This window comes from Sardina pilchardus, chromosome 3, assembly GCF_963854185.1.
Source record: "Sardina pilchardus chromosome 3, fSarPil1.1, whole genome shotgun sequence".
Lineage (NCBI taxonomy): Eukaryota > Metazoa > Chordata > Actinopteri > Clupeiformes > Clupeidae > Sardina > Sardina pilchardus.
In genome coordinates, this window is record NC_084996.1 from 9,400,655 (window position 1) to 9,428,479 (window position 27,825).

Genomic DNA, 27,825 nt, shown 5'->3' on the forward strand with positions numbered 1-27,825 from the left:
AAAAGACGCTGAGATTAGAGTAGCAACATAGCATTGCTTTGTTTGTTTTCTTCTAATGATGAAAGTTTAGCGAAATTAGACAAACATGTAGACATAACGAGTTATTTTGATGAAGAATGCGTGCAGTTTGAACCATCTAGATCGGCAAAAGGTGAAGCAAATAGGCAGACTTTATCAGTATATCAAAGGCTAATGTGACAGTTGAATTAAATGCTCATAAACTGGGCTGGTTCGTTTTGTCCAGAGACGTAGTTGATTGACATGATAATGCTGTCTTTTAGAAAAGTGGGCCCTGTTACGCGAAGCACACTGCGCATAGACCTTACGCAAAGCCTACGCAAAAGATATGCAACTCAAATGATTCGCTATAGTAACGTAGCCAAAAAAAGTTGCGACTGCTTCAGACCACACGTAACGCACGTGACCGTTTGAGTTATGTGTGTGACTTGCAACAATTTTCATTAACACCCGGATCATTACGAGTTCGTAAGCCATGCGTAAATTAAATTTACATTTGATTGTCGAGTTACAGGAGGACCCTGATCAGTAGCCTAGTCTGCGCCTACAGGTAGCCTACAGTTTAACATGTAGCCTAATATGAAGACAGTTCACATAACTTTATTGGTTTGTTAAACACACTAGCACAATATAGCCTAGAAAACACAATATGTAGTAGCCTAGGCTGCATATTAAAACGTTTTAAAACAATTTGAAAAATTAAAGCCTACCCTATTTTATATAGGCCTAATAATATTAGTTTGAAATAATGTGTGTCTCAAGCAAGATTATTGATTACCTGGTTTGGTCCAAGAAATATTCAGACTTTTCCTTATTCTGATAGTTTAAGTGTCCATTAGGCCTATGAAATCATCAGAAATGTGTAATAAATACATAATAAGTACATAAGCACAGAGAAAGAGAGAGATAGTAAGAAAGAAAGAAAGCGGGTCCCTCACACTTAAGAAGGTCGGAGAAGAGTCTCACCTTTTTCACCCCTGACCAGTTTGCATGCCTGAAGGTCAGTCTGCCACACATTAGAAAAGAAACCTGTCATGAAACAACACTACATGCAGTTCATGCAGAAAATGATTGACTGTCAACATGCTGAAATTGCTCCAGCCCTTCCAGAGAGAAAAGAATGTTGGTATCTGCCATCCTTCGGTATCTACCATCCCAAAAAGCCAGAACAGATCCGCATTGTGTTCGATTCAAGCGCTCAGCATGAAGGAATCTCACTCAACAATGTCCTGCTGAAAGGGCCCGATCTAAACAATAACCTGCTAGGCGTCCTCATTAGGTTCAGAAAAGAGAAAATCGCCGTAACCGCAGACATTCAGCACATGTACTACTGTTTTGTCGTTAATGAAGAGACTACCTGAGGTTTCTGTGGTTCCGTGACAACCAGTGGAACAACGACATCGTGGACTACCAAATGCGTGTCCATGTCTTCGGGAACACGCCATCCCCTGCTGTGGCGATCTACTGCCTCAGAAAAGCAGCAGCGGAAGGAGAGGCTGAATTTGGCTCAGACGTACGGGCATTCATTGAAAGAGACTTTTATGTTGACGATGCCTTGAAGTCCTTTGCAACCGAGTCTGAGGCCATCAGCGTCATCAAGCGAGCACAGGAGATGCTCTCCCGCTCCGGTCTTAGGCTGCATAAGATCACAACAAACAGTGCTGCTGTCATGAACGAATTCCCTCCGGAAGACCGTGCTAACAGCATCAAAGATTTTGATTTCTCCACAGACGAAGTGCCTATGCAGCGCAGCTTAGGCATAAGCTGGAACATTCTCACAGACACATTCACCTTTCAAGTGCAAGAGGACAACAAGCCGTTTACACGCAGAGGCGTGCTTTCCACCATTAACAGCATCTTCGATCCTCTTGGCTTTCTCGCACCTGTCACCATACAAGGAAGATTACTGCTCAGACAGCTGACCATGGAAAGCGGAGAGTGGGACTCACCTCTCCCGGAACACCTGAAAGCGGAGTGGCTGAAGTGGAAAAGTTCCCTCCAGTGCCTTCAAGAACTACAGATTCCCCGCCGCTACACATCCCTCTCCCCATCTGCGGCTAGCTCAAGGGAGTTGTGTGTGTTTGCAGACGCATCAACCAAAGCTATCGCTGCGGTAGCCTACCTGAAAGTGACCGACAAAGACGGCCACTCTGAAGTTGGATTTGTCCTCGGCAAGACAAAGCTAGCACCCGTTAAAGAGACAACTATACCCAGACTCGAACTCTGTGCTGCAGTCCTAGCCGTGGAAATAGCAGAGTTCGCTGTAAGTAACATGGACTTGCACATGAACTCTGTGTCTTTCTTTTCAGACAGTAAAGTCGTGCTAGGCTATGTCAACAACGAGCAGAGAAGATTCTATGTCTACGTGAGCAACAGAGTGCAACGCATCAGACAAGCGACTTCACCACAACAGTGGATTTACGTCCCATCAGAGCTCAACCCAGCGGATCACGGCTCCAGATCTGTTCCTGCAGCCTCATTGAAGGACACTAACTGGCTGACCGGTCCTGTCTTTCTGCCCGGTAAGCCACCAGACGATGTTCAAGAACAATTTGACCTCATTGACCCTGGGTCTGACCCTGAAATCCGGCCTAAAGTGTCAGTGCTGGTCACCCAAACCTCCACAAGCCATCTAGGAGTGAAGCGCTTCGACCACTTCTCAAAGTGGACCACTGTCTTAAGAACACTTGCTATTTTGATTCACATTGCTCAGTGTTTCACTCAGACCATCTGTGACAGCACATGCAGAGGGTGGCACGTCTGTAAAAAAGCAGTCATGCCAGAGAACCTAGAAAAAGCAAGAAAACTCCTGATCATGAACATGCAACAGGAAACATATGCTAATGAACTCAACAACGTACAGAAACAGACAGACTTACCAAAGCAAAGCAGCATCAGAAAGCTTCGTCCAGTGATTGACAGCGATGGGCTTCTCCGAGTCGGCGGACGCATCTCGCAGTCTGGCTTAGAGATGAACAGAACCAATCCTCTCATCATCCCAGGTCAGCATCACCTAACGACCCTCCTCGTGAGATACCACCACGAACAGGTAAAGCACCAAGGCAGACACTTCACTGAGGGAGCCGTCAGGGATGCTGGACTATGGCTGGTAGGAGGGAAAAAGTGCATAAGGGGCACCATTTTCAGGTGTGTCACTTGCAGAAGACTGCGAGGCAAAATAGAGCATCAGCTGATGGCAGACCTACCTGCAGACCGGCTACAAGTCGCCCCACCTTTCACCTACATCGGCCTGGACGTGTTTGGCCCATGGGAGGTGTCCTGCCGTCGGACCAGAGGTGGCCAGGCCAACAACAAAAGGTGGGCTGTGTTGTTTACATGCCTCAGTGTGCGCGCAGTGCACATAGAGGTAATAGAGACTTTAAGTGCATCCAGCTTCATTAATGCTCTGAAGAGATTTTTCTCCATCAGAGGGCCTGCAAAGTTAATCAGGTCTGACCAAGGCACAAACTTCATCGGAGCGTCGAAAGAATTGAACCTGGAAAGGGATTCAGACATGCAGCGATACCTACAAGATCAACAGTGCACATGGATCTTCAATCCACCACATTCTTCCCACATGGGAGGTGCCTGGGAGCGACTCATTGGTGTGTCACGCCGCATCCTAGACTCCATGTTTCTGCAGCAGCGCTTTTCTTCTCTGACTCACGAAGTGCTTGTCACACTCATGGCAGAGGTGTGTGCAATCATCAATGCGAGGCCTCTGCTGCCTGTTCCCACTGACCCAGAGAGCCCGCTCATACTTACCCCATCCATGCTATTGACACAGAAGACCGGAACTCCAGCTTCAGCTCCAGCAGACTTCGGCAAAGCAGAGATCCTCCGTCAGCAGTGGAAACAAGTGCAGCATCTTGCTGAGACTTTTTGGCACAAATGGCGGCGCGAGTACCTCAACACCCTGCAAAGTCGGTCCAAGTGGCAGGACACAAGGCCCAACTTGCAGGAAGGAGACCTTGTCCTGATGAGGGACAGTGCTGTAAAAAGACACTACTGGCCTATGGCTATGGTCACAAAAACTCTTCCCAGTAAGGACAGTGTAGTGAGATCTGTGGAAGTAAGAGCAATTCGTGAAGGCACTCCTAAAGTGTACACCAGACCAGTTTCTGAGCTTGTTTTACTGTTTTCTCCCAAACATGATGTTGAATGTGTTTAATACATGCGAGTTCTTAGTTATGGTATCCCTAAGATACCAGGCAGGGAGTGTCATGGTCTGAGCCAACCAATATTTCTTTATTTTATTGTACACGGTTTTTACCAGTCATTTCTTGTGTTAGAGCGCCATCTAGTGGCCAGAGTCAAAATCGTATTTGGAGTGTAGTGGTAAACTTCCTGCTTAGCGTGCAGCAGACTAAGGAGAGAAGTATTTCGAGAGCATTCACACTGAGCTGTCTCCGGACAATTAACGTTTTATTTGCGATATGGTTACTTGTATCTCTTACCCTTACGAAGGCAATGCTGTAAGTATACTTTATGTTACTGAAATATGTGTTTTGTACAGAGGTCTACTCTAGCAAATGAGATATGTTTAAAAAGGATTTCTTTGTTCTTAAAATGGCGGCAAGTTGCTGTGTGTTTGTGACTAGCATTGTGCGTTCGCTTATGGACGGGACAAATGGACTGAAGGTGGTTTGTTTGTGTTCACAGCTTTTACAGCATAAATAAAGGAAGGAGAAAGGGAGTGAAGATTTCCTGCATTCTTTGTTCGTCCTAGCCTATAGCTGTAAACTTCCTGGATAGCTAAGTAGCTCAAAAACTTAGTGAGGCCATCACAGTAGGTCTCTTTCAATGAACTTTAAGGCTTGAACCCCTGAGCCAAATGGCAACTGAAACCAGTGACTTGCATATAAACAAGGGCACAGTGATTATAAAGCTTTTTGTCAATATACTGTAGGCTACTGTAGGCGTACTGGTAAAGATCTTGCCACTGATTTAGATATGCCGTAGTCTTAGCCTACAATTACTTGTTCAAGTTTGCAGAGGCCAATGCCAGACATAAACACACATACGTCATGTATGCATCTTTCTACCAAGGAAGAATGAGGAAGGAGACCGGGGGAATTATGCAAAACACATTTCTCTGTGGTGATATAAGATTTGGCCACCCGATCTGCTGACAGATATTGACTTCAAAACACAATAGACATGAAAATGATGTGGGTAATCTTGATTGCAGCCAGTTTGAGTGGTAAGCATGTCCAAAGATTTTATTTAATAAAGTCTTTGTTTTTTGGCAAATATATTTGGTGCTTGTTTACTCAATTGTATTTTTCTCTTTCTGAAGTTGTTTATGGTCAATCTCTGACCTCCTCTGGTCCAGAAGTGAAGAGACCTGGAGACTCGGTCACTCTGTCCTGCACCGTGTCTGGATTTTCCTTGGGCAGCCACTGGATGCACTGGATTCGCCAGAAACCAGGAAAGGGTCTGGAGTGGATCGGGTTTATTAATACAGGCACTAGCACAACATTTGCCCAGTCTCTCCAAGGCCAGTTCTCCATCACCAAAACCTCCAACACACTGAACCTACAAGTGAACAGCCTGAAAGCTGAGGACACGGCTGTGTATTACTGTGCTCGTGACCCACAGTCACACAAGAGACTGCAGAGCTGCACAAAAACAACTCTTGCAGTTCTGAGTCTGAAACAGACCTGACTTTGAACAGATGTCTCCATGTTGTTGTTTTTTCAGTCAACAGAGGGCAGTCTGTCTCCACTTCTTTCCATTAGACATTCATTGACCACACATCTTACAACATCTATCAAAACATTACCCATGATGAGAAGCCAACAATAGAACTCTGTCTCAATTTGGGCTCAACAACAACAAAAACCCCTTAAAATTGTATTTCAGTCACTGCAACATACTGTAAACTTGTTCAGCTAGTGACTGAATTGGTCATGACAATCATTAGTGGCCAAAATAGAGGAAGTATATCTCTTTGTCAGAGTAAAATTGGTGTTATTGGGAGTGATCTTGACTCTGTGAAGGACTGTATTAACGTTTACGGTAATAGCTGATTGTGGTGACAGCAATCACTAGGGAGTACGGTAAGAACTGAGCCAAATTCCCCAATGAAGATTTATTGCGAGCGTGAGCAACCTCTACCAAGCTCCAAACTGCTCCCCAAACCCCTCCCCCTCTGGAGACGAGGGCCACAAACATGCCACTGTCTTGTCAAACAGTGATGAAATGACCATATTAGGATTTCCCCAGTGCAGACATCTAGGGCCTCTAGGGGGCAGTATGTTCCCATGAATAGACACACACATCTGATTAGCTCTGAGTCTGAAGCACAGACTATAAGGACTCCTTGAAAAACAAGTTCAGTGTCTCCAGAGACACATCTAAGCACAAAGCTGGTCAGTGGCCACCAATACAAAACATTTATTATACAAAAACATTTATTGTCATTTATATATATTCACGCTTCCAAAACATTTTGTATCATGATGTAATTGCCGCCATCTGTGCATACACATGTATGCACATGTATCCTGACTTTACACAGCCTTTGGTATGGGGACAGAGAGGTCATTTGTAGGCAGAATGTGGGTGCTATTGTCTCAGCAGTTGAACATGAAGTCTGCCAAAACATTGAATGAATGCCCAGAGTGAGGACTGCCTATTTCTGAGCCTTTGGCCTGTGATCATGTCCTTTTCCACCACAGGTGCATTTGTTTCATTTCATAGTTTCACCTCATAAGGGTTAGTTAGTGTGAGACAGAAAGAGCTGGAGAGGAGATTGTATCATGCTATCTCAAAAGAAGAGCAGCATTATATGGATTTCATTTTGGGTCATAGAGTGTTTTGTGTGAACAGTACATTAAGCCAACAGACCAGGTCACTCTTGAAAATGTCCAGTAGACATTTTGTTCAGTGTTCCATGTCAGGTGGGGCTTATGCAAAACCCTGACTCCCCAGCCTATATCTTCAAACATGATGACACACACACACTGCTACACACTCCTGTTAGACATGACATTTATAGTTGTATCAACCCTCCTGGCTGTCTGCCTAACAGGTTGGAGCACATTTCTCACAATATATAGAAAGATGTTAATGTACTACATGTACTCTTTTTAAACTTTTATTTTTTCAGGTGGACATGGTCAGACACTGACTGAATCTGAGCCAGTGGTCATCAGTCCTGGAGGATCTCACAAACTGACCTGCACAGCCTCTGGGTACACATTCAGTGACTACTATGCAGCTTGGATCAGGCAGGCTTCCGGGAAAGGGTTGGAATGGATTGGAAGCATGTACGACTCCTCCAGTATCTACCGCTCTCAGGTTTTTCAGGGAAGGTTCACTATCTCTAGAGACAACAGCAAAAGCCAGCTGTATCTGCAGATGAACAGTCTGAAGACTGAGGACACGGCTGTGTATTACTGTGCCAGAGACGCACAGTGATGGGGGAGGCTTCAGTGCTGAACAAAAACTAAGTTGGTCATCGTCACAAACTGTAATGATCATTAATAGTTATTCAAAATGCTTCTGGATCTGGAAAGCATGTGTTTTTCTGAATATATATACATAAATCATATTAAAAAAGAATATTAAAATTGGTAAAGTAAAGTAGGCTGGGTGAACCCTGCCTGAACTTCTGGTAAATCCGAATTTCGCCTGGCAGCTCAGGCTGGAAACCTGCATATCTCCTCTGTTCCCTGCCAGAACCTTTGGCTCCAATCAGGAACTAGCTTATCCAAAAGATGCACCGGATCATTGGTCTGATTGGTTGAAGGACTATGCAAGCGTACAGAGTCATTTGAACGATGGCCATTGATCATGTCTCTTACAGGTGCAGAATACTAATGCTAATACATTGGGAACAACATCACCCAAACATGCTGTTTTAACTTGGTGAAAGTGAAACTGAAGTTTTCCCACATATCCACGTTGGTCTAAGTGTTCAGAAATAGTTGTGTGAATCCGTGATAAAACCTCCGTTTCAATAGCTAAGATAAACGAAAGGCCAAACTGCATGAACAAATTATGCATTCATAGCCATAGCATTTCTGTTGCAATCAAAATCAACCTAAGCCAACATGGTCTCACACCCAACTTGTCGAACGAGGACGCATGCAGCCGTGAACTTCACTGCTGTTCATCTGTCAATCATCAAGTAAAGCCCGCCCTGACAACGTCATTGGTCCGAACAGATCTGTATCTCGAATAGTAGCAGCTGAACGGGGCAGTGCCAGACCGAAGTTCCCTGCAGAAAAAGGATGTAGGCGGGGCTAAACTTCGGTCTGGCATACAGGCTAATCCAAAGTAACCCTGAAGATCGAACCTGGACTGACCAATTCTCAGGTAGCATCAGTGCTGCTCCACCTCGCCTACAACATCAGTTCCTATAATTAGTGTGCTTGCTTATCTTTTATTCCCATAAGCCCGTTTTTTGTCCAGTTCCTGCTCCTAGACCTTGTGAGATATTAACACTGTTCGCCCTGTAATGCCCGGCCAGGACCAGTGTAATGTGGAAATTGAAGATGCTGTCACTGACGCTTGCAGTTTTTCCGCCATATTAGAATTTATCAAAAGCAAAACACACGTCACAAATTTTGTCAGATGTTCACAAAACTTGATGTACATAATCCTCAGACCAAGCCTCAAAAAATGTAGCTTCTGCTCAGCTTCTGTTCAAGTGCTTTAGGCTTCTGAAAAAGATGTTGTAGAATTAGTAGTCATTATTTAATAAAAATCCTTAAAGGAGAATTCTGGCGATTTATCTCAGATCTCTGTTTCTCGAGGTCACCGAGTACTGTTGGTACAAAAAACTCCGAAGTCCTAGCTCAAGTTGTTGCAACCAACAGCTAGAACTGCCAGGCAGCTACAATGCTAGGGGCATAAACATGGGGGGACATGAATATGTACAGCAAAGCCTAATTTAAATTATTTTAATAAAGCAAAAAAACAGAAAAATTAAACAAACATGAAAATGACAAAATATTTCCAATTAACAAAACATCATCTTTGTTGGTAAAAGCCCAACTCATCTCAACTTAACTGTGTATTTCTGATTCTAGGTCTCTCTCCCAGGGCTTATCATATGCAAACTGTCCACACCCTCCTCCTCATATAAAATGGCTATGTCCTTCAGCCATGATCAGTACAGAGGAGCAGCCTCCATCAGCTCAGCTACACCATGATCTCTGCAGCTCTGCTTATGCTGTTGGCAGCCTCCAGTGAGTCCTATAAAATTCATTAGGAACTATTTTAGTGGTCTGCATTCTGAATGTTTATGATTCTACATGCGTCTTTTACAGGTGTGAGGAGTGATGTGGTACTCACTCAGCCGAGCTCCATGATAACACAGCCTGGTCAGTCTTTGAGTCCCACCTGTAAAGTGTCTGGTTATTCATTGACAAGTACCTATTGTACAGGATGGATACGACAACCTGCAGGAAAAGCACTGGAGTGGATTGCACTTATTTGCTACGATGGGAGCACATATTACAGTGATAAACTGAAAAACAGGTTCAGCATCTCCAGAGACACCTCCAGCAGCACTGTGACTCTACAGGCCCAGAATCTCCAGGCTGGAGACACAGCTGTGTATTACTGTGCCCGATATCACTGTAGTACAAAATAACAAGAGACTAGAACAAAAACATGGGCCGAGTATTCCACAGTCAGCCCAAATATTCAGACTTTTTTATCTACAAACAGTGTCATGCAACATATTGGACATGCATACAGGAATGAAAGGGCTGGGTAGTGTAGATCTCATAAGAGACATAAGACCAGACTACTTTGACAGACATAATTGTGACTGAAGAAAACTGACACATCCAGGGGCAGTGTTCCCTCTCACCTTAATGTATTACCTCTGGAGTTGAATGTTAGAAGATGAAATTGAGGAGGCACTGGACAGTACTGTATTGATGATAATCAAATATGTCAACATGATTGGTTTCATAATGGAGGGACAATACAGTTACAATGACTCTTATAAGTCCTGTACTGTAGTGGCGATTGCAATGAAATGAAAGAAAGTCCAAGATATTATTAGTATGCTACAGGGACACAAGAGAGCATCCTGACTGGTGCCATATCCGCATGGTCTGGAAGCTGTACAGCCAATAACCAAACAGTGCAGAAGAGTCATGGATGGCCCAGGTCATCAGCAGATAAGAGCTGGTGCCATCTGGTAAGCGATATCATACACACACACACACACACACACACACACACACACACGGGATGTATGGAGGTAGTAGAGGAGTGGGTGGGGTAGTAGGTAGTAGATTTATGTAACAATAAACTAACATAGATTGTACTTGCTATTATGTATTGTTGCAAGGAGAGCCAAACCAAAGGTTTTGTCTGCTCTCATATATGGACATCTAACAATAAATTAATCTTGAATCTCACACTTGGAATGAACATACTGTAGATTCTACTGGCTAACTCCGCTCCACCCATGGACAGGAGGCCCTGATGCAAATTAAGACCATTGTTATATTATACTGTACCTACTGATACTCTGCTACATCAGAATCCCTGCATGCAAGGACACAGAAGGACTCCAGATCAACAATGAATTCCATACACTGCGTCATTGTAATAGTGGCATTTATGACAGGTAACAGATAGCTGAGGAGAGAACCTCCATATTACCTCCTGATAATTCAACGTTTTGAGCTGGGAACTTTCTTGTTTGTTTCAGGTGGTGAGGCACAGACATTGTCTGAGTCAGCATCTGTAATTATTAAACCTGGAGGCTCTCATAAACTCACCTGCACCTACTCTGGGATAAGTGATGATAATGCTGATATAGCATGGGTGAGGCAACCTCCAGGCAAAGGACTGGAATGGGTGTCTCATATATCAGCACCAAGTGGAGCTGGCAAATACTACTCCAAATCTGTTGAAGGAAGGTTCACTATCTCCAGAGAGAACAGCATGGATCAGGTGTATCTGCAGATGAACAGCCTACAGAGTGAAGACACTGCAGTGTATTACTGTGCCAGAGAGACACTGTGACAGAAGTGTCTGGAGAGATGTACAAGAACCCACATGGTGAAAAGAGGGGCACTGAACCATGACTGTCCTATAGAAACACACAGTTGTAGCATTTTGCTTTTGCTTTGGAATACTACTGTTGTACAGTAGGTGGAGTTGAAGAGTCGAATATGCACACAACTGAATCCTACTTTGAAAACCTAATACAAAGAATTACACATTTATTAAAATAGATTATCACCTAACCCTTAATATTTTAACATCTCCTACCTTAAGACAATTTAATTATTTATAACTTCACTGCATATTGAAAGTACATCTGGTACAATACAGAATACACCTCATACCAAATGGACATAATATGCATAAAATAAAGACAATGCATGCAAATCATGAACATATTCCACAGTTTACAGTGTTTTTCCTCATTTTGTAATCAATGTTCAACCAATGTGCAACCAATGTTTCATTCAAGGGTAAGATATCTGCCCTGTCCCTCCTATCAGGAAGAAGCTATGCAAAACCCAGTCTCCCAAGAGTGTCTATATAATATCCAGACATGAAGACACACACTCAAACACAGCTAACAGACATGAACGTAATTACTGTATCAACCGTGCTGGTGGTCTACTTAACAGGTGTGGAGCCAATTTCCTAATGCACAGAAATACATTAATGCAAACATATTAAATAATATATATTCCATGTTTTTTCAGGTGGACATGGTCAGACACTGACTGAATCTGAACCAGTGGTCATCAGTCCTGGAGGATCTCACAAACTGACCTGCACAGCCTCTGGGTACTCATTCAGTGGCTACTATATAGCTTGGATCAGGCAGGCTCCCGGTAAAGGATTGGAATGGATCGCAAGCAAGTCCAGCTCATATACCTACCACTCTCAGGCACTTCAGGGTCGGTTCACCATCTCTAGAGATGAGAGTAAGAGCCAGGCATATCTGCAGATGAACAGCCTGAAGACTGAGGACACAGCTGTGTATTATTGTGCCAGACACACACAGTGGCAGAGGAGGCTCCAAGGCTGAACAAAAACCCTACTGCTCACTACACCACATACCCAGCATTAAACTAAGAGTTCATATTGCTCATTCACCTTGAGGGAATTATATTCCTGAAAAAAGTCTTAAATAAATTATAGTGTGTTTATGTATTGTTGTTGATGGTACCAGTTCAAATATAATTTCAGCATCTCACCAGAATATTGTCAGCATATCCAGTATTTCTTGAGAATCAAATAATGATGTTTTGAAACAAAAGTGATTAAAATGGACAAGTCATAAATTCATAGAGAGGCAAGTTTTAGTCTTTGAATGCAAAACGGAATGAGACTACAATGTTAACAACGACTAATCTGAAGCAAGTGCTTCCACCCTTCTGTTGTTGTTTAACTTGCTCACACATACAGTAATTGTAGCTTGTCAAATGATTTAAACCGGCCCAGCCACAAACTCATACACTGAATTGAAGACTTGGAACCTGCCATAAGTTTACTCTAATTATTTCTATTTTCTAGCTATTTTTGTAAAGACAATATAGTCCATAGTTTAACCCTCATGCTGTCCTTGGGGTCAATTAGACCCCAAGCAATGTTTAACATCATAAAATATATGGTTCACTTTTTTTGTTCTGCTTCATGTTTCATGACTTTTCCTCATTTGAAGGGTACAACAGAGTAAACATGAAATTTGCACAAAAAATATGTTTCCAATGTCCTGTAAAAAAATTGTTACGTTGGTGTTCTTGGGGTCAATTTGACCCCATTTTTATGAAACATGAGGTAAAAGAATATTTGACACATTATGGAGATTATTATTGTAATAGTATGAGAACATGGAGTTATTATCATTATTACATATACAGTACAAGACATCAAGTGCATTTTGGGATTGCTTAGATCAGACATGAGAGCAATGTAGCCGTCATGTTACATTAGGAGGTGATACTTGTAACGTGGCTCACGGCAATAATTGTGGCGTAAATGCATGCCATCAATGTGGGCGTCCGGACTTCTATTCCGAGTAAGGGCTCGCTGCGGCTTGCGGGAAGGCGGGGCTTGACATCAAGCCCTTCCTGATACGAGCATGCGCACAAATCGCAATCCCAGAATGCACTTGTCCTTGATGTGGGCGGGACTTGATGTCAAGCCCCGCCTTCCCGCGGGCCGCAGCGAGCCATACTTGGGTATGTTTGTTTGTGTTCTCTCAGGTGTTCATTCAGTTGAGCTCACTCAGCCAGCTTCACTGATCATCCAGCCGGGTCAAAGCTTGGCCATCAACTGTAAAGTCTCCCATTCAGTTACTCACACAGCTTGGATTCGACAGCCATCAGGGAAAGCTCTGGAGTGGATCAATATTATCTGGACTGATGGTAGCGCATCACAGAAGTTATTTAGGAACTAAATAGGCACTAACATGTACTGGATCTGCCAAGCTCCAGGGAAAGGAATGGAATGGATTATTTACTGCTATTCAAATAATATAAGTAATCCCCCCCCCCTCCCCCCCCCCATATTCCCATCATATACTTCCTGAATGTTTTGTCAACGATTCCCGGGACACCGTAACACCGGGGCAGGTGTTACGGTGTCCCGGTCCCCCTCTCTTCAGATGAGATGTTATGAACTAATTTCAAGTGTATGATTAACCTGACATCCTCTGGGAGTATGCAAAGCTTTGTGGAATTCATCCATGGGGGTCTATAAAATAAATAAATTTATGTGTACATTTAAAATCTTTAAATTGTCTTAATTTATGATTTCTTATATCTCTTTTTTTGGGAACCACATTTTTTGGATGTATTGTTACCATATGTAAAATAGAAAGTTTGGTTCCAAAATGCCATATCCACCATGAATTTTCACAAAATGTAGTTTTCCAGGTTTGAACTTTAATTGGGCTATTTTTGTTTAATTATCTTTATTTAATCAAAACAATACAACTGCAATTGCATTGATATTACCTGAAAAGCATAATAACATAATTTATTATTTCTTTAAAAAAAATGGATATAGCATTTGGGAACCAAACACATTTCAATACAGAATCTGTTTAATGCATACATGACCTACCAGACGATCAGGTGTGTGCATAAATGCAAAGGGGCTTTCCTATTTAAATGCAACAGTCAGACAGTCAGCCATTTCAGATAAGAGCAGGCTTTACTCAGAACCCTCCCTGTTCCACTCCAGTAGCAGCCATGTTGCCTGTAGTCCTGTTACTGTTGGGATCTGCTACCTGTGAGTGCAACATCACTGTTGTGGATTCAATCTAGTTTAAATGTAACTGTAATGTGTGCATGAATAGTGATCTTCTCTTTTCTTTTTCAGGTATCAGAGGTCAGGTTGTGCTCACACAGTCTCAGCAGGCAGTGATGGGAACTCCAGGAGGAACTCTTAAACTGACTTGTGCCTGCAGTGGAGTTAATCTGGGGGGCACATACATGAATTGGATCCGCCAAGCTCCAGGGAAAGGACTGGAATGGCTCATGTACTACTATTCTGACAGTACCAAGAACACAGCCCAGACGGTCCAAGGCAGATTCACTGCATCCAAAGACAGCTCTAATTTCTACCTGCATATGACCCAGCTGAAGACTGAGGACACTGCAGTCTATTACTGTGCAAGAGGGTCACAGTGGTTAAACCAATAGAGCCAGCTGTACAAAAACATGACAGAGAGGAGAATTTGTAGACACCTGCTGTAGCAGTACAAGCATTTACAGTATGTCTCTAGGAACAGCCAACACAAAACTCGTAGTGGGTTTTAAACTGGAAAATGGTTGTTAGTCACATGAACTTTTTCTCACGAAAGTCCACTGTTACTTTTTAATGCATTGATTAGCTGAAATGTTGGTTTCAACATGGGTTTTTTCCCTGTGAGCCGTCATGGGATTTCACTGTTTTTCTTGCACTTTGTAAATAAAAGGTTGTGGTGCAAACATTATCTTCTGTACCATATTCGGGCCCAAGTGTCCACATTTTCCAATTCATTCTCTCTCTCCCACTTTTTCCCTGTCACTCTCCAAAATCATTTCTAAATATAGGCAACAAGTCCCAAAAATGTACAGGTACAAAAATAACAGTGAGTCTCTAGTCATAACCTTTTGAAATGTACAACCCTCAACCAGTTTTCATGAAGCTATTTGGCTTTATTCAGACAGGACTGTGACAAATGGAAGTGATTAGGAGAAAGAGAGAGAGATGTGGTGGGATCAGGAAATGACCATGGGTCGGACTTGAACCCATCTCCCCTTGGACACATGGAACTGAATGTGGTACAGACAGTGCTGCTGCTTGCATTACAGCTTCCCTGTCCTATATATATGCAGCTATGTATTTTCCATACAGTCTACTGTTTACTATATCATTGAACTCAGCTGTCAGGGTCTTAAAGGGATAATCCGGAGTGAAATGCACTTTAGATCAATTTTTCGGACTATTGGGAGTACATACGTTGAGTTGACACCAAAATCATGTCATTCGGATGTATTTTGAGAAAGTTCGAGTTCACCGTTTTTAGCCAAAACTCGTTAGCCTGGAAGTGACCGGGGCAGGTCCTTTCGCCACTACAAAACGCTATTTTTATACCATACTGTTCCAAACAACACTACACTTACGTGGTAGTGAGTAGAGGGTCCCTAAAGCCAAACCGAAGTATCCCCACGTCTTTATGTGGTCGGATAGAGAGTCCAGAATGAATTTAATCGAGTCAGTACCTTTCCGGAAATGTTAGTAAAGTGTTGTTGAAGCGTTGCGCAGCTGCCGCAGCGACATTTCCGGAAGGTACTGACTCGATTAAATTCATTCTGGACTCTCTATCCGACCACATAAAGACGTGGGGATACTTCGGTTTGGCTTTAGGGACCCTCTACTCACTACCACGTAAGTGTAGTGTTGTTTGGAACAGTAGAAGAGGTATAAAAATAGCGTTTTGTAGTGGCGAAAGGACCTGCCCCGGTCACTTCCAGGCTAACGAGTTTTGGCTAAAAACGGTGAACTCGAACGTTCTCAAAATACATCCGAATGACATGATTTTGGTGTCAACTCAACGTATGTACTCCCAATAGTCCGAAAAATTGATCTAAAGTGCATTTCACTCCGGATTATCCCTTTAACACACACAAAATCCTGGCAGCTTATTATACCCCATCCACAAACAGCTTCACTGGCTGCATGCCAGTCAAATCATAAATCATAAAATGCTCCTCCTCACCCACAAATCCCTCCATGTACTTGCACCCAAGTATCTTACTGAACTCCTCCATCCCACAGTCCCTGCGGCCTACTGAGAATGATCAGCTTGCCATTCCCACACCAGACTCCTCACCTTTGGGTCAGAGCCTTCTGTGGTGCTGTCCCCAGTCTATGGAAAAAGCTACCTCTCATATGCACTGCCCTCTCCCTAGGAGTGTTCAAAAACACCTAAAACACACAGCTGTTCTTTGAGGCCTTTGGCCTCAGTCCCCCCATTCCATACTCATCCCTTTACTTGTCAAGAGACCCATAGGGTATCATGAAAGGTGCTATATTTAAACTACTTAAACTATTACTATTCAGAATATAGCAGTTAGGAAATATTACATTTCTCCACCCTTCACTCACTCTTTCTAACCAACCTTGCAGAGGAGGGGTATGCAAACCAGACACTCCCCTCTGTTGTATATCAGTGGTCCATCAACTCCATTGACAGGTAGGCTACAGTATTGACTTGACAACACAACAGAACAGATACAAAAATGATACTGATCATAGTAGCAGTCTGCCTAAGTGGTATGCACCTCTGAAAGGTTTTATTATATACGTTCTATATAGAATATGCTTTAAAAGTGCATTTTAAAATGACTTAACATACTTTGATTGTGTTTTTAGTTGTCTCTGGTCAGTCTCTGACCTCCTCTGGTCCAGAGGTGAAGAGACCTGGAGACTCGGTCACTCTGTCCTGCACTGTGTCTGGATTTTCTATGAGCAACTACTACATGAACTGGATCCGTCAGAAACCAGGAAAGGGGCTGGAGTGGATCGGGTATATTGATTACGGCACTAGCACAACATTTGCCCAGTCTCTCCGGGGCCAGTTCTCCATCACCAAAAACTCCAACACACTGAATCTACAAGTGAACAGCCTGAAAGCTGAGGACACAGCTGTGTATTACTGCGCTCGACAGCCACAGTCACACAAGAGACGGCAGAGCTGCACAAAAACAACTCTCAGTTTTGAGCCTGACTGACTATCTGACTTTGAACAGATCTCTCCATGTTGTTTCTTTTCCAGTCAACAGAGGGCAGTCTATCCTCATCTGTCTCCACTTCTGCCCATTACAGTGATAACATTCATGCACCACACATCTCAGGACAGCTCTAAAACCTTTACCCATAGTATAGGCAACACTGGAATATTAATTCAGGTAAAAAAAATAAATAAATAAAAAAAACCTGATTATTCTATTCAATTTGTTTTCGCAAAATAAACTTGTTGAACTCATGATTCATTTTTTAATGACAATAATCAGTGACCAAAATAGAGGAATTATTTATTATCTCTTTTTGTCAGTTTTTGTAATTCCAAAGAATGTAAATAAAATATTAACAATTTAAGAGTTGAATGGATGGAAGTCTGTTAAGTGGACACCTTTTCATGCAAATATGACGTCTGTATCTCTGTGGTCCCTTCCTGATATAAAGCCTGCTGGTGGGGCTGCAGGTCTTCAGTGATTCCTGGGGTCTGAAGAAGACAGAAGAGAAGATCAGCGCCCAGTTACCACTTTAATGATCAGAATATCTCATCTGAGAACCCTCCCTGTTCCACTCCAGTAGCAGCCATGTTGCCTGTAGTCCTGTTACTGTTGGTATCTGCATCCTGTGAGTGCAACATCACTGTTGTGGATTCAATCTAGTTTAAATGTAACTGTAATGTGTGCATGAATAGTGATCTTCTCTTTTCTTTTTCAGGTATCAGAGGTCAGGTTGTGCTCACACAGTCTCAGCAGGCAGTGCTGGGAACTCCAGGAGGAACTCTTAAACTGACTTGTGCCTGCAGTGGAGTTAATCTGGGGGGCACATACATGAATTGGATCCGCCAAGCTCCAGGGAAAGGACTGGAATGGCTCATGTATTACTATTCTGACAGTAACAAGAACACAGCCCAGACGGTCCAAGACAGATTTACTGCATCCAAAGACAGCTCTAATTTCTACCTGCATATGACCCAGCTGAAGACTGAGGACACTGCAGTCTATTACTGTGCTAGAGAGTCACAGTGGTTAAGCCAATACAACCAGCTGTACAAAAACATGACAGAGAGACATAAGAAGTTACAGACACCTGCTGTAGCAGTGAAATCATTTATGTGTCAAGGGACAGCTGACAACATCTTGAAAACGAATGTCTGTCACACAATATTTACTTTTTCTCATGAAACTCAACTGTTCCTCCTTAATGTATTGATTAGCTGAGCTTTTGGTGTCAACCTTTTGGTTTTTCCTGCGAGCCTTCATGGGATTTCAATGTTTTTTTTGCACTTCATAAATAAAAGGCTATGGTGCAAAGCATCTTCTTTACCATGTCCGGGTCCAGGTGTCCACATTTCCCAATTCCTCCACTCTCTCCCACGTTTTCCCTGTCACTCTCCAATGTCCTTTCCCAATATAGGCAACACACCCCAAGAATAGCCTCTTGTCATAACCTTCTGAAATTCACAACCCCGAATACGATTTGGGGCCTGTCATAAGTTTGGTCAAATAATATTTTCCAAAACAATCTATTTTTGTTAATGCCATATATAGTCTAATAAACTTAGAAATTCAACAGAATTAATTTAGGACTAGCATGTAAATCTCTCCTCGTTGCTTGCCATATGCAAACTTACTTGGCATATAAACAGCAGCTGTACCAGTGCAGAAGATCAACTCCCATCAGCTCAGCGTCCACAAAGACATGATCCCTGCATCTCTACTCATGCTACTGCTGGCAGCCTCCTGTGAGTGTCCGGGAAAATAACACAAGCTGGAGACAAATTAAGTTCTTGTAATCTAAATATTTGATGCCAACTTCAGTGCTTTTTTTTTACAGGTGTGAGGAGTGATGTTGTTCTTACTCAACCAAGTTCCATGATGATGCAGCCGGGTCAGACATTGAGCCTCACCTGCAAAGTTGCCGGTTATTCACTGACAAGTTGTTGCTGTGTAACATGGATACGGCAGCCTACAGGAAAGACACTAGAGTGGATTGGATATATACTGTATGCTCTGGTGGGAGCACATATTACAGTGATAAACAGAAGAACAAGTTTAGCATCTCCAGAGACACCTCCAGCAGCATTGTGACTCTACAGGGCCAGAATCTACAGGCTGGAGACACAGCTGTGTATTAGGCTACTGTGCCCGATATCACTGTTGTACAAACTAATGTCAGACCAGTACAAAAGCATGCATGGACTACTTTTTACACAGTTCACCTAAATATTCAGGCTTTTAATCTACACACATAGTGATATGCAATTGAGTGCCATCTAAGGAAATGAATGGAATGGTTGGGTAATGTAGATCTCATAGACATTTACAAGACCAAACTTTGTTGACAGACATAATTGTACGGCATCGATGATAATCAATTATGTCAACTTGATTGACAACATTTCCCATGATTAGTATATTGACTGTACATATTGGAGATTGTAATGAAATGAAAGAAATAGGAAACCTTACAGTTGATGGTCAAGCTTTGACCCGGCTGGAGGATCAGTGAAGCTGGCTGGTTGAGCTGCTCCATGTGGACATCTAGAAAAACAAAGCACAGATGAGATCAAGCACTCAATATGAAGACAGATCCATGAGAAAGCTCACAATCACCCTGCAAGGGCAAAACATGCAGCCTGGAGACACAGCTGTGTATTACTGTGCTCGCTACACAGTGTTACAATAAGCTGTAAGGCTTTACCAAAACCTACACAGAAATACCAACCCAAAATACTATTTTAGATTATATTAAACTCCCTTTCATGTCACATATTATAGTTCTCATCCTAGTCATCAATCATTCTCCACAAGTCGCAATGACAATTATTTATGTAGAATGTACAGTATGTATTTAAGACAGGCATCAAGGAATGCCCAAGTTTCAAATCAAAAGCTACACTTTTTTACACAAATTGGGAATCTACAGGCTGAACACATGCTGTGTATTGCTGTGCATGGAACTTTGATATAAAACAATATGATGGTTGTACAAAATGTTGGCCTGTTTTAAATTGGGACATGAAAGTGCAAGGAGGCATGGGTCTGCCATAATGCAGCTCTTAAGTTTAAAGTGCTATTGGTGGCATTCAATCTCAAATTGATTGGTTTGGAACTATCCAATTTCAAATCAATTCCAGTTTCCAAAAGTAATAGACATTAGTCAAGATATTAATGCTAATCAATGCTAATAAATGATATGATGCATACAAATATTGATTTAAAGTCAGTGTCCATGAGGAAAAAAGGAAAATGTACAAAAAGGGTCTTGATGGATGTGCTCTCATACCTCCTGGCAACAGAAACATGGACATTGCTGACCACATGGGGGCAGTACACTCACAGGATTTCATGTAATGAGTCGAGTTAGTGAACAGAATCATCTGAAGTCTACAGGAAATAGAATACATTTTGAGCATATAGTCATATCTATATGATACGATTTTGAGAAAGCACACCCATTGCCTCATCATCACTTTATGTAAAGCCAATGTCAAACTAAATTTGACATTGGCTTTACTAAAGTATGTATATTCTACTATGTTCATCATGCACATTTATTATTTCTGATAGCGCCAAATGTATCAAAAGCCAATGAGTCAATAAGTCAAAAGCCTTCATCAGACACACAAAATTCAGAATTGACATAAATCATTAGTTATTATAGTCTATCATTTTTGTCAGTTTAAATACACATCAAACCCAGGGTGGTGGTGGCAGTGGTGGTCATGGAGCTGGGCTAGCATGCAGTAGCCTGAAAAGTCATGGGCTCAATTTGTAGCTACAGTACTACCATTGCGCCCTTGAGCTACGGCACTTACTGTAACCCCAAGGTGCTCCGGGGACAATGCAACCCTTTGTAATACAATTGTCTTGTCTAAATTGCTTTGGATTAAACATGTCTACTAAATGAATAAAATATAACCATGGAGATGTACTGTAGCCAACAGTGCAAAACACATAACCTTTGTATATCAATGCACTGAAAGTCCTATCTTCATATCCATGACCAGCATAAATGCAAAGATGCCACCGAACCACTTCCTATTTAAACTGCAACAGTTCGTTATTTCAGCTCAGAGAAGAGCAGGTTTTACTTAGACCCTCCCTGTTTCACTCCAGTAGCAGCCATGTTGCCTATCGTCCTGCTGCTGCTACTGTTGACATCTTCAGCTTGTGCGTCTATTATTTCACAATGACCATTCTCTTAAACTGTTCAATGCAGTGGTAACATAACTGGTGAGAGATTCATTTATGTGGTCTTTTCTTTTTCAGGTGTCAGAGGTCAGGTTGTACTCACACAGTCTCAGCAGCCAGTGATGGGGACTCCAGGAGGAACTCTTAAACTGACTTGTGGCTGCAGTGGATTTACTGTAGGGAGCTCTAGCATGCACTGGATCCGCCAAGCTCCAGGGAAAGGACTGGAATGGATTATTTACTACTATTCTGACAGTAGCAAGAGCACAGCCCAGACGGTCCAAGGCAGATTTACTGCATCCAAAGACAACTCTAATTTCTACCTGCATATGACCCAGCTGAAGACTGAGGACACTGCAGTCTATTACTGCGCTAGAGAGTCACAGTGGTTAAACCAATACAACCAGCTGTACAAAAACCCTTTATGGCAGTGAGACAAAAGAACTTCTGCTTCAGGCACCTGCTGTTACGTAAATCATTGACGTCTTTCAAGTAAAAAAAAAAACCAAACAAACAGGCAAAGCCAGATGTTCTGCAAAGCGGTACAAAAAATGACCGCCGCTCAGTCCTGCACATTGTCTTCGCAAAAATAAATCACTCTTGTCAATTTGTTTCCATCTCCTACTCCATCCTCTGCTGCAACTTTTATGGATGTAAATGAGTGTGTGCATGTGTGCGCCTGTTTTTGTGTATGTGTGCTTATCTGTCTGCAGGTTTTCGCTTGTGCGTGTGTGCGTTGGGAGCAATGGTGGGTGTGTGTGTGTGAGCGTGCGTGCGTGCATGTGTGTGTGTGTGTGTGAGTTTGTGCTTGCCTGCATTTGTGTGTATGTGTTTTATATGTCTCTGTGTGAGTATGTTCACTTGAAAGTTTGTGTGTGTGGGTGTGGTAATGGGTGTGTGTGTGCATGTTTACGTGTGTTTGTGGGAGTGTGCGTGCATGTATGTGTGTGTGTGTGTGTGTGTGTGTGTGTGTGTGTGTGTGTGTGTGTGTGTGTGTGTGTGTGTGTGTGTGTGTGTATGTGTATGTCTGTGTATGTGTGTGTCATATACATAGTGTACAGTCACTTAATATACACACATACAGTATATTCATTAATTGTCCCCCATGAACCAAGTCACACAAAACTTGGCATACATTTAGATTTAGAGGGTGTCATAATGATCCTATTTCAACATTTCGAGCAGTTTTGAAGCTGTCAACCAAAGATACTTGTGATTACAATGCCTCATTTTTGCTTTTTTATTTTTGACTAGGTGGCACTATACATTAAATGGGTGGTTATGGGATGGCTTGACGTGTCCCCTAGGCCCTATGGTCCTTGATATATTCACAAAAAACTGGTGCATTTTGGTGCATAGTTGGTGTACAGCCACTAAATACACATAAATTAATCTATTGTATACAGCCCCCCATGAACAAAGTTTCACGAAACTTGGCAAGCATTCAGAGGGTGTCATAATTTTGTGCAGTTTTTACCATGTCAGCCAGAGATACCTGTGATTACAACACTACATTTTTGCTTTCTCTTTTAACTAGATGGCGCTTGAAATGAGTAGTTATGGGATGGGTTAATATGGCCCATTAAGACCAAAATACAAAAAAAGTATCGTTCCTATAGGCCCTACGGTTCTCGAGATATTCACAGAAAACTGTGTCCGCCCTACCCTCCTTTCAGGGGGAGTTTCTGCACACACACACACACACACACACACACACACACACACACACACACACACACACACACACACACACACACACACACACACACACACACACACACACACACACTCAAGTTATGAAAAATAAATACAGAGTGTTGAAAATGTGTGTAAACAATTGCAAACAACTGTGAATGTATTGCATCTTTTGTCTGAAAATGTAAATCCATTGTTCATCATTTCCTGTTTGAGGAGTGTTGTGGTGTGGCCTCTATAAATGTTCAGTGTCCAACAGGGATGACAGAGAGAAGCTACTGTACTATGAGATCATCACCTTCAACTCAAACCATGTCTCTGTTATCTGTGGTACTGCTGCTGGCTGCCACATCCAGTGAGTTTATCATTTTCAGTGGATGTACATTGATCATGTCAGCATTTTGTGTGTGTGTGTGTGTGTGTGTGTGTGTGTGTGTGTGTGTGTGTGTGTGTGTGTGTGTGTGTGTGTGTGTGTGTGTGTGCGTGCGTGTGTGCTTGTGTATGTATATGTGTGTGTCTGAATATGTGTGTATTTGAGCTGTTATAAGAGTAACAGATATATTTGTATTCTCAGATGTTCATTCAGTTGACCTCACTCAACCAGCTTCACTGACCGTCCAGCCGGGTCAAAGCTTCACCATCAACTGTAAAGTCTCCTATTCAGTTCGTGACTCTAGCTATGGCACAGCTTGGATTCGACAGCCATCAGGGAAAGCTCTGGAGTGGATCAACGTTATCTGGTATGATGGTGGCACAAACCATAAAGACTCCCTGAAGAACAAGTTCAGCGTCTCCAGAGACACCTCCAGTAACACAATCACCCTGCAAGGGCAAAACATGCAGCCTGGAGACACAGCTGTGTATTACTGTGCTCGCTACCCACAGTCACACATGAGACTGCAGAGCTGCACAAAAACATCTCTGGCAGTTCTGACTGACTGAAGCGTTGACACATGAATGTGTCTTTTCCACTGTGTGTGAATGACATCAAAACGTTCCCCATGTTAAGTCAGCAATAGAGCTCTGTCTCTATTCTTAACAAACAAACAAACAAACAAAAAAAAACAGATAGTTCTTTGAATTAGAAGATGTTATATGAAAAAAGGTTAGCATCTCACCTCCAGCAACATAGTGGCTCTATAGAGCCAGAATCTATAGACTGAAGACACATGTGCAGTACACAGCGAACATTGTGAAACATGTTTCAAACAAAAGAGAAACCGCATTTTGGAACCAAGCTCTTGAAAAATACAGAATCTGTTAATGACAAATAAACCATGTGTCCTATCAGATGATCAGGTGTGTGCATATATGCAAAGGGACTTTCCTATTTACTGTAAATGCAACAGTTAGACAGTCAGCCATTTCAGATAAGAGCAGGTTTTACTGAGAACCCTCCCTGTTCCACTCCAGTAGCAGCCATGTTGCCTGTAGTCCTGTTACTGTTGGGATCTGCATCCTGTGAGTGCCAAATCCCTGTTGTGAATTCAATCTAGTTTAAATGTAACAGTGATCTGTGCATGATTTGTGATCTTCTCTTTTCTTTTTCAGGTATCAGAGGTCAGGTTGTGCTCACACAGTCGCAGCAGCCAGTGATGGGGACTCCAGGAGGAACTCTTAAACTGACTTGTGCCTGCAGTGGATTTAATTTGGGGGCCAATACCATGCACTGGATCCGCCAAGCTCCAGGGAAAGGACTGGAATGGCTCATGTACTACTATTCTGACAGTAGCAAGAACACAGCCCAGACGGTCCAAGGCAGATTTACTGCATCCAAAGACAACTCTAATTTCTACCTGCATTTGACCCAGCTGAAGACTGAGGACACTGCAGTCTATTACTGCGCTAGAGAGTCACAGTGGTTAAACCAATGCAACCAGCTGTAGGCCTACAAAAACATGACAGAGAGACAGAAGAAATTACAGACACCTGCTGTAGCAGTGAAATCATTTATGTGGCAAGGGACAGCTGACAACATCTTGAAAATGAATGTCTGTCACACAATATCTATTTTTTTCTCATGAAACTCAACTGTTCCTCCTTAATGCATTGATTAGCTGAGCTTTTGGTTTCAACCTTTTGGTTTTTCCTGTGAGCCTTCATGGGATTTCAATGGTTTTCTTGCACTTCATAAATAAAAGGCTAACAACATCTTCTTTACCATGTCCAGTGTCCACATTTCCCAGTTCCTCCAATCTCTCCCACGTTTTCCCTGTCACTCTCCAATGTCCTTTCCAAAAGGCAATACATCCCAAGAATAGCCTCTATAGTCATAACCTTCTGAAATTCACAACCCCAATCAATTTCCATGAAGCTACAGTATACTGTAGTTGTTTATCTTTAGTCACTGCCACAAACTGACTACGGTTTGGGGCCAGTCATAAGTTTGGTCAAATAATATTTTCCAAAACAATCTATTTTTGTAAAGACCATATAGCCTATAGTCTAATAAACATAGAAATTCAACAGAATTAATTTAGGACTAGCATGTAAAACAGCTCTCCTCATTGCTTGCCATATGCAAACTTACTCGGCATATAAACAGCAGCTGTACCAGTGCAGAAGATCAACTCCCATCAGCTCAGCGTCCACAAAGACCATGATCCCTGCATCTCTACTCATGCTACTGCTGGCAGCCTCCAGTGAGTGTACGGGAAAATAACACAAGCTGGAGACAAATTAAGTTATTGTAATCTAAATATTTGATGCCAACTTAAGTGCTCTTTTACAGGTGTGAGGAGTGATGTTGTTCTTACTCAACCAAGATGATGCAGCCGGGTCAGACATTGAGCCTCACCTGCAAAGTTGCCAGTTATTCACTGGCCACGTTTACATGATGTTTTTAATTCCGAATTAGTTTATTCAGAATTAAATAGATCGGAATTAAAATATTCTCCTTCGAGTTTACATGGAAATAATAATTCCGAATTGGCGTTTACATGGAACATACGTTAATTACGCTTTATTGTATTCTGCTGAACGTCTGGGGGTCGGGAAGGGTTCCGATTGGACAGGCGGCGCATGAACGTAGCCTAATAAGGTTTACCGGAAGAAAACAAACTTTAGCTGGCTAGCAACTTTTTTGTCATCTCGGGTTAACGTTACAGCATGGACAATAACATAATGAAAACGGGTTTCACAGTAACTCTGATAATAGGCCTACTATTTCGCCAGCAGCTCGAGAATATTGTCAAGCTTCACGTTTGCTAGCTGAGGAGGAGAAGACTGTCGGAGAAGGGGGGAAGAAGACGGAGCCGAATTAACCATGAAACGAGCATGCGCTTCTTCTTCCTCCTTGTACGCATGCGCCAAACAAACGGAATAAACTTTTAATCGGAATAAAGGTTTACATGATCAAGGAGGGGAGTTAATTCCGCTTTAACATCGGAATAAACCAACCACTTAAATCGGAATTAAGTTTAATTCGGAATAATCATTTTCAAGCGGAATAAGCGTCTACATGGTCTCTTTTAAAGCGGAATTAACTTTTATTCCGATTTAACTTGGTTTTATTCGGAATTAAAGCTCTCATGTAAACGCAGCAACTGACAAGTTGTTGCTGTGTAACATGGATACGGCAGCCTACAGGAAAGACACTAGAGTGGATTGGATATATATGCTCTGGTGGGAGCACATATTACAGTGATAAACTGAAGAACATGTTCAGCATCTCCAGAGACACCAGCAGCACTGTGACTCTACAGGGCCAAATCTCCAGGCTGAAGACACTGTTCAACAAACTAATTTCAGACAAGTACAAAAACATGCATGGGCTACTTTTTACACAGTCCACCTAAATATTCAGACTTTTAATCTACACGCATAGAGATATGCAATTGAGTGCCATCTAAGGAAATGAATGGAATGTTTGGGTAATGTAGATCTCATTAGACATTTACAAGACCAGACCTTAGGTGCGTTCAAATTCGCAAACATAGGCAAACGTTCGTGATGAACATGTTTTCTTTGAACTGTTAAATTTGAACGATTTGGTGTTAACATTCCATTTTAACAGTAATTGCATTGTTGCGTTCGTCAAACTCACATCCAGTTCCACTGTATGTTCGCGGCGCACCACCTCCTCAGACTGTTTGCGATTGTTAGCAAACGTTCGCCAAAAACTCAGGGCTAACGGAATACTGTTGGCGAACGTTAGCAAACGTTCGCTTATGTTCGCCTATGTTCTGTGAACTTGAACGCACCTCTTGTTGACAGACATAATTGCATTGCATCGATGATAATCAATTATGTCAACTTGATTGACAACTTGATTGACAACATTTCCCATGATTAGTATATTGACTGTATTTGGAGATTGTAATGAAGTCATATGAAAATCATAAACATTATATTAGTAGGCCTATACTCCTTGGTATTTCAAACCAGGGGTGGAAAAGTCTAGCTTCAGAAAATAAAAATCCAACCATGAATTGGTTCTATATGTGCACTTAACACAGGTGATCTCACTAATTAGCTGCTCTTGATGAAGAATTGTGCTACAGTAATTAAAATCAGCTGGTTTAAATGAATGGTTTGCACAGATATGTGGTAGGACTTTCACTTACTGAAGCTGGACTTTTCCACCTCTGTTACAAACTGACTGGAACAGTTGTTCTTGGTGCACAAGTATGCATATGATATACAGTGAAGAGAAAATGTATTTGATACCATGCTAGTTGCCTAAAAA

General features: G+C 42.2%; 8 gene segments (V, D, J or C); all 8 read left to right on the forward strand.

The window, feature by feature from the left end:
* The first annotated feature begins 5,148 nt into the window (after window positions 1-5,148).
* Window positions 5,149-5,685, forward strand: LOC134075854 (immunoglobulin heavy variable 3-74-like). The segment is given in 2 exon segments: window positions 5,149-5,221; window positions 5,318-5,685. Coding segments are annotated over 2 exon segments (411 nt in total).
* A 1,311-nt stretch (window positions 5,686-6,996) lies between these two features.
* LOC134075855 (Ig heavy chain V region 6.96-like) lies at window positions 6,997-7,443 on the forward strand. The segment is given in 2 exon segments: window positions 6,997-7,054; window positions 7,133-7,443. Coding segments are annotated over 2 exon segments (357 nt in total).
* A 1,704-nt stretch (window positions 7,444-9,147) lies between these two features.
* LOC134075856 (immunoglobulin heavy variable 2-70-like) lies at window positions 9,148-12,043 on the forward strand. The segment is given in 3 exon segments: window positions 9,148-9,218; window positions 9,300-9,611; window positions 11,715-12,043. Coding segments are annotated over 3 exon segments (681 nt in total).
* Window positions 12,044-14,174: 2,131 nt separating this feature from the next.
* Window positions 14,175-14,666, forward strand: LOC134075857 (Ig heavy chain V region-like). The segment is given in 2 exon segments: window positions 14,175-14,253; window positions 14,344-14,666. Coding segments are annotated over 2 exon segments (363 nt in total).
* Window positions 14,667-16,719: 2,053 nt separating this feature from the next.
* LOC134075858 (Ig heavy chain V region 914-like) lies at window positions 16,720-17,243 on the forward strand. The segment is given in 2 exon segments: window positions 16,720-16,785; window positions 16,885-17,243. Coding segments are annotated over 2 exon segments (393 nt in total).
* Window positions 17,244-17,800: 557 nt separating this feature from the next.
* Window positions 17,801-18,467, forward strand: LOC134075859 (Ig heavy chain V region-like). The segment is given in 2 exon segments: window positions 17,801-17,874; window positions 17,965-18,467. Coding segments are annotated over 2 exon segments (543 nt in total).
* Window positions 18,468-23,417: 4,950 nt separating this feature from the next.
* On the forward strand, window positions 23,418-24,080 carry LOC134075860 (immunoglobulin heavy variable 3-33-like). The segment is given in 2 exon segments: window positions 23,418-23,493; window positions 23,713-24,080. Coding segments are annotated over 2 exon segments (438 nt in total).
* A 479-nt stretch (window positions 24,081-24,559) lies between these two features.
* Window positions 24,560-25,024, forward strand: LOC134075861 (Ig heavy chain V region-like). The segment is given in 2 exon segments: window positions 24,560-24,599; window positions 24,690-25,024. Coding segments are annotated over 2 exon segments (375 nt in total).
* The last annotated feature ends 2,801 nt before the right edge of the window (window positions 25,025-27,825 follow it).